We start from the raw sequence: 6,275 nt of genomic DNA, 5'->3' as shown, positions 1-6,275 counted from the left end.
CCATTCCCTCCCCACTGCTCCCTGCAGAAGAAGCAATCCACCGAGGGGGCTGGGAGGCTTTTCCGGCCACAGACACACAGGAAATCCATCATTTTGATGCAATTTAATTTCTCCATCAGGTGGCTCATCATATAGGTTGCATCCCCAAAAAAGGATCGAAAATTGCACATAAGGCGCATTCGGAATGTAGTAAATTTTCAGGATTCACTCTGCCGATGAAGAGTCCTTTTGTGCCATCATTTTCAATGTGCAGTGGAGTTGATTTTCTTGCAACAAAAAAGTGATATTTATGAGTTTAAGTTGCTTTTGGGTGGAAATGGAGTTGAAATCACTGCTTTGTGTGGAAAATAATATTATTGCTTTAATGCTTTAAATTTTTATGTAATTGAGGTAATTTTATGTTTTTACAGCGCGACAATAAAATTATTTACTGAACCTTTTTGAAAAGTTTTAGTTTTTGAAAGCTTTTTAAAATATATTTTAGAGCTTCAAAAAATTCCATTTAAAAGTTCTTCAATTTTTTTTTTAATTCTTAAAGATTTGGATTAATTAAAAACATTTTTTCAAAGAGCTTTAACGTATTAAAAAAATAAATTCTATTAAACTTATACTTCTTTGTCCCATTTAGTCCTGGGTCAAAGGAACACTTTTAGATAATATTGCTGTATTAAAATTTTAGCCAAAATAGAGGCAGAAAGAACGACTTTAAAAAATTCTAAACCTACTCCCTGATATTCTTTCTGGAGTTAGAACTATCTTCAATTAAAGAAAATAACAATTCATCGATTAAAGGCTTCAATACAATTTTTTAAAGAATTTTGGGCACCAAGGATGTTCTTATTAATATAACTACCCGGCGTCTCCACTGTTTTTTATAACTTTTATTTATTTATTAGAGCAAAAATTAAACTTTCGTTGAGTACTAGGCGTCTCCACATCTGTTTAATCATCAATAGAATATTTATTATTTTTTGTAATGAAACGAATAAGGATTTAACCCGGCGCCTCCATTGCTACTATATATAAAGCGATGCCTAGCAATTCTGGGAATTTGAGAACTACAAACTAATAATTAGTACGAATTTGTGCAAAACTTTAAAATAAAATAATTTATTAACTTTCAGGCTTAATTTATTCTTCTCCTTAAAATAATTATTGTTTAAAGAGGAATTAAATCCAACTGGTTGTGGGGTCCATCAGTCAAAAAGTTCATGCGGAGAATTTTCCCATTTAATTTTCACGATGAAATGCAAACAAACGTGTCAGTGAGGGTGGAAAGCAATTAAAATAATTGCAGAGAGACTCCAAAATATCAAGAGGTGAACAAACAAATGGATGCGAGTTGGCAAAAACCCAGCAACAAAGGTAGATGATGAGGAAATTTCTGCAAAAAGGAGAGCAAGAGCGAGATGACGGGATGGAAGAAGAAGCTGGACGCAATGGAAGCTACAAAGGCAATCTCGGAGGGAGGAAGAAGAGGTCACAGAGAGAAGGAAAATGTGAGTCAGGAGGATGACCGGGAAAAGTGAGCGCGCGAGACAAGCAAAGGAAGAGAGAGATCCCCCTTCAAGTCCCGGCGGTCAATGAGACTTCCGCTTCGAGAGCCCTTGGAGCAGCCCTTGGACGTCAACAACTTTTATATGCTACTTATTTGTGTTACGAGTATCACTCGCCCCCATCTCCCTGCACTTTACCCTCCAACCCCGTCTCTGCACTCGATAATCCTTGTGCCGTGTTTTATGGGACTCACCTTTATTCCACTCGTTCCGCCACACTCTTCTCTGACCACCGACAAGGAGTGTACTCCTCCCGCCCTCGAGTGCATTGCCGTATATACACAAACAATTGCGCGACTGATTCTTCATCCTTTTTGCTCCTCATCCTCGATTTTCTACTACGAGGGACCAATATCGATTTTTGAAGAAGGAAGAAAATGTACTTTTAGTGCTTTTCTTTTTACTTTTTTTAAGGGTTCCACTTACTTTATGCTGTTGTGGAAAATTTTGAAGTTCCTCCAAGCAAAATGGTTAGCAAGAAGAAGCTCCTTCTCTTTTAGAGAGTTTGAGGACTTTTCAATGTTGGGGAAAGTTATGAATTTTTATTTTATAATTTTCTTCCTTTAAAAATTCTTTTTTAGGGCAAAACTTTCTTATTAACAAACCTTGAATCCTTGGGCTTTAATTGCTCTTCTAAACAGCCTTAAAAATTCAACAAAGATTAGCACGAATTTACTTTTTGTAAGAAAAATTCAATGAGCTCAATGAAGCCATCAATGGTCGTCCTGTAATTACAAATTAAGCGATAAAAGAGATTCTAAAAAGCAATAAATTGGGGGTATAATATAATGAGGAGGAAGACGAAGAAGCGATGAAAGGAGGAGATGTTATTTGAAAGAAATTGCTACCGACTTGAAACCATCAGGGAGTGCCCACAAAGGAATTCTTCGTCACGGCATTGTTGCAAGCACACAGCAATAGTTTGGATGTTTACAAAACACCAATTATCCGTATTCACCCACCCATTTGACGAGTAACAAGGGGATGATAAATGATGGATTGGGCCCCGGAGGCAATATTATGCATGACATCACTTGATGCCATCATCGAGCCACTTCCTTCGACGCCCCGGAGATGCCGGCGGCGGTTCACTGGCACATGATTACAGGCTATAACCCGAATGAGATTAGGCAAATACTCTGCGTGGTGATTTATATCTTCAGACATTCTGTATTGTGTTGAATGGGGGAGGACAGATTGTCTGTGTGAAAGGAATTCCTTTACAACATTGCGATACGCTCTGTGCGAACGTTATTAGCTACTGCATCAGTTTGAATTTAAATTCAGCGTCAGACATTTTTTTTTCTTTGGCGTCCTTTCAAGTTTCTTTGAGCATCTTCTAAAAAATCAATTAATTCTCAAAAAATCCCAAACTTTTCGGCAATTGGCACCTTCAAACGCAATATAATTTATTTGCGTGTAAACAAATTGCGATAGAATTGCGTCAGATTTGGGTGTTAAAACAAAAATGATTCTCCCGCCGAAGACGTTGCGTAACTGTGTTTTGACTCTCGAGGAATGCAAAATGATGTGAACGGGAGTGGCGAGGAGGGTCCTCCATGAGAGATGCTTCAATTCGCTCCCGTGTGTACCGCGTACAAACAATAGAGCGGATCTTTGGGGTCCTCCATTGTGCCAAGAGATAAGATCACCTGCCGCACACCATGTGGAGGCGGCTAGAAAAGAAGCCCAAATGCCGCCCCACAGAGGCAAATATTTATGAGGAGATACTCTCAAAAATCCCATTTAATTGAATCTCAATGGGATTACGTTTTATGTTTGATTTTGATACTCATAAAGAGATAAATATATGGTGTCTAAGTAGAGCGCTAAGATCACTAAAAGATCATAAAGATCCTTCTTCAGTTCAGAGAGTTGTGAAGAAGTGAGATTAAATTAAGAATTATTGGGTACTTTTCCTTACTTTGTATTCAATTGCATTATTCTGCAAGTTTAATTGTAAATCCTTTGGAAACTTTGTCTTCAAGATTATTTAACAATAAATTACCTAATTATTTTCTGTGGGAAAATAATCAAAAGGAACGTTAAATTAATTTATTTCTGATTGAAACTAATTTATTTGTTAAACTTTTAGTCATTTTGTGTCATTCTTTGAGCACATTTTCATTGAAAAAATATTTTTTTTGTAATTTCTTTTCACAACTTTGTCCTAAGAAAAAATTGCGGCAAGTGTATTTAATGAGAGGCTTGTGGAGGAGCAGAAAGCAAAGAATGGACACCAAGTGGTCCTATTTTCTCCTTAATAGGATTATTTGCGTTCTGAATGGAAAAATGGAGCAAAAATTGCACACACCGAAGCCATTCATTGAACCTTCAAAAGGATGTTCTTTCACTTTTTTTTTTGCTTCTTAAATTTAATTAAATCTCACAGACCTTTTGGAGACACACCGAAAAGAAAATTCAACACTTTCTCTCAGCAAAAAAAAGCCTCAAAAGAATATTTTTGTGCAAAAACAAAATTCGCGTATTTGAGAGCGAATATTCACGTGAAAAGGTGTGTTCGTCGGAGGGAAAGGGAGATGTTGTGTGTGTCTGAAGGGGCCAGGAATGCCGGGTGGTGGCTTTAGTTTAGTAGGGGTTGGGCGCGAATGTTGCCATCCACTTGAAAATTTTGTATTATGCGCCGCATAACATTTATGCAACATAACGCATGAATTGCTCTGCATTGCTCAAAGGATCTCCTCTCACAGAGGCGGGGGGTTTAATCGCATTTCACAGAGGCCATGCCCGCGCTAATCTCAACTTTACATCACACGGTATTGTTGGAGAGTGTCGAAAATACGGCATTTACCACTGATTTTGATACACTAAAACTTTCAATTTTCAATTCATTTTAGAGTCCCCTGAAAATATATTCTTCTTCTCTTTAATCGTTTTGGGAGAGATTTTTTTTTTATATACCTGGGAGCATCAGGAGGGTACAGATAGTTATTTCCCAAAGATACAGATCTCAATTGTTGAGATTCAACGTGATTTTTTCTTCCTTCTTCCGTAAATTATCTTTTCTTCTTGTACAGACAGAAGAACCGTTAAAACTTCCCTGCCATGCGTTGTGTTTGAATTTTCGCGGTAAAAAAATGCTTTTGGTACTAGCCGTATTACTGCTGGTGGCGCTGGTTTCCATACGACAGAACGTTTCTAACCTCACTTTTTCCCCTTCCCATCTAATTTTTCCACAAAAATCACAAAAAATGATGAATTTAGTGAGAAATTTGCAAAAATTGCATATATCCAGCACTCTTGGGAATGTTCTCCTGAAGCAGAAGCACCATCCACAGGTAGACATGGCCAGGACAACGAGTTTCTTCGTGAAATGTGAGTGAAATGGAAAATAAACCGCATGTTTGTTTTCATTTAGTCCGGAAATAATCTGATGGGGAATACCTTTTGTTGTTCCTCTTTCAGTGCCCGCTGAGCAAATCTGGAAGGGTGTAACATCCGTGAGTAATGCCGGGATGAAGAGAGGTCGTGGCAGAGGAGCTGCAAAGAAGAAGGGTAGAGATTTGAATAGAGGACAAGTGATTGGTGTTGGAAAGATCAATATGGTCTGGCCAGGACTTAATGCTCCCGTAGTTCGTGGCCGGGAGCTTGTAAAGCGCGAGGAACTGCCTGAGGACAAGGAGAGGGAGGCACAGCTGATAAAGTTGAGAGATTCAATGGGATTTAAGCGGATGGGACGCCTCAGTCCAATTGATCGTGGATGGTCCGGGAATAAAATGCCAGGACGGAGTATTGGTGCCCCAGATCCAATTGGTGATCAGACATTCGAGGGATTCGACACGAGAGTGCTTGAATTGAAGACAGTTTTCATCATGAAGAGGAATATTGGCCGCAGGAGACGTCTTTCCGTGATGGCAGTGACCGGGAATGGGAATGGTGTTGGAGGATTCTCCGTGGCTAAGGCGATTGACACAAAGACAGCCCTGAGAAAGGTGAAGAATCGTGCAGGGCAGAAGTTGATGCATGTGGAGCTCTGCAATGGGCATACCGTCTTCCACGACATCTTCAGTCAATTCGGGAAGACGAAGATCTTCATCAAGCGGAAGCCTGAGGGCTACGGGCTCGTCTGCCAGCGTGCCATCAAGACTATTTGTCAGGTGATTGGCATAAAGGATCTCTATGCCAAAATTGAGGGCTCCCGGAATCCTCAGCACATCGTCAAGGCCTTCTTCCTGGGTCTCCTGAAGCAGCGGACGCACCAGCAGCTGGCTGAAGAGAAGGGGCTCCATGTGGTGGAGTTTCGCAAAGATCAGGGGAACTTCCCCACCGTTGTGGCATCCCCAAGTCGCTGCCGGACCGAAGATGAGATTCCCAGCAGTGAAATTCTGGACTTTACGCAGCACGGTCTCGATGGGAAGATTGTACTGAAGAAGAAGAAGTATCCGCCCTTCTACGTCGGCACCCATGGGCACAATAAGTATCTCCGGAAGCAGGAGAACGTGCGGGGCCACTATGAGACTCGCATAGACATGAAAGTCCACTACGGGGAGCTCAGGAGCTTCCTCACGGACAAATACCCCGAATGCAAGCCCTATGTGCGCCCCAAAAAGGATGAGCAGCAGGAATAGAAAGCCCCCAATTTTGTGAATAATTAGTTGATTTTTAATTAAATAAAATGTTATAAAACTATTTTTTTAAATTTATTTTTAAGCATTTTTTCCATTTTTGATTCCTTTTTGAATTTGGCGCCCTAAATGT

The 6,275-nt window shown here is 39.9% G+C and overlaps 1 protein-coding gene across 1 annotated transcript; it reads left to right on the top strand.

Annotated features, from left to right (window-relative positions):
• The first annotated feature begins 4,704 nt into the window (after positions 1 to 4,704).
• LOC129788123 (28S ribosomal protein S5, mitochondrial) lies at positions 4,705 to 6,203 on the top strand. The gene is made up of 2 exons (XM_055824142.1): positions 4,705 to 4,892; positions 4,983 to 6,203. The coding sequence occupies exons 1-2, from the start codon at positions 4,769 to 4,771 to the stop codon at positions 6,143 to 6,145; spliced, it is 1,287 nt and encodes a 428-aa protein (XP_055680117.1). The 5' UTR covers positions 4,705 to 4,768; the 3' UTR covers positions 6,146 to 6,203.
• Positions 6,204 to 6,275: the final 72 nt, after the last annotated feature.

This window comes from Lutzomyia longipalpis, chromosome 1, assembly GCF_024334085.1.
Source record: "Lutzomyia longipalpis isolate SR_M1_2022 chromosome 1, ASM2433408v1".
Taxonomy (NCBI): Eukaryota; Metazoa; Arthropoda; class Insecta; order Diptera; family Psychodidae; genus Lutzomyia; species Lutzomyia longipalpis.
This window is presented reverse-complemented; position numbering and strand designations above follow the sequence as displayed.

Coding starts and splice junctions, on each gene's coding strand:
- LOC129788123 (XM_055824142.1), top strand. CDS start 4,769: ATGATGAATTTAGTGAGAAATTTGCAAAAATTGCATATATCCAGCACT. Junction 4,893..4,982: donor AACGAGTTTCTTCGTGAAAT/GTGAGTGAAATG, acceptor TTCCTCTTTCAG/TGCCCGCTGAGCAAATCTGG.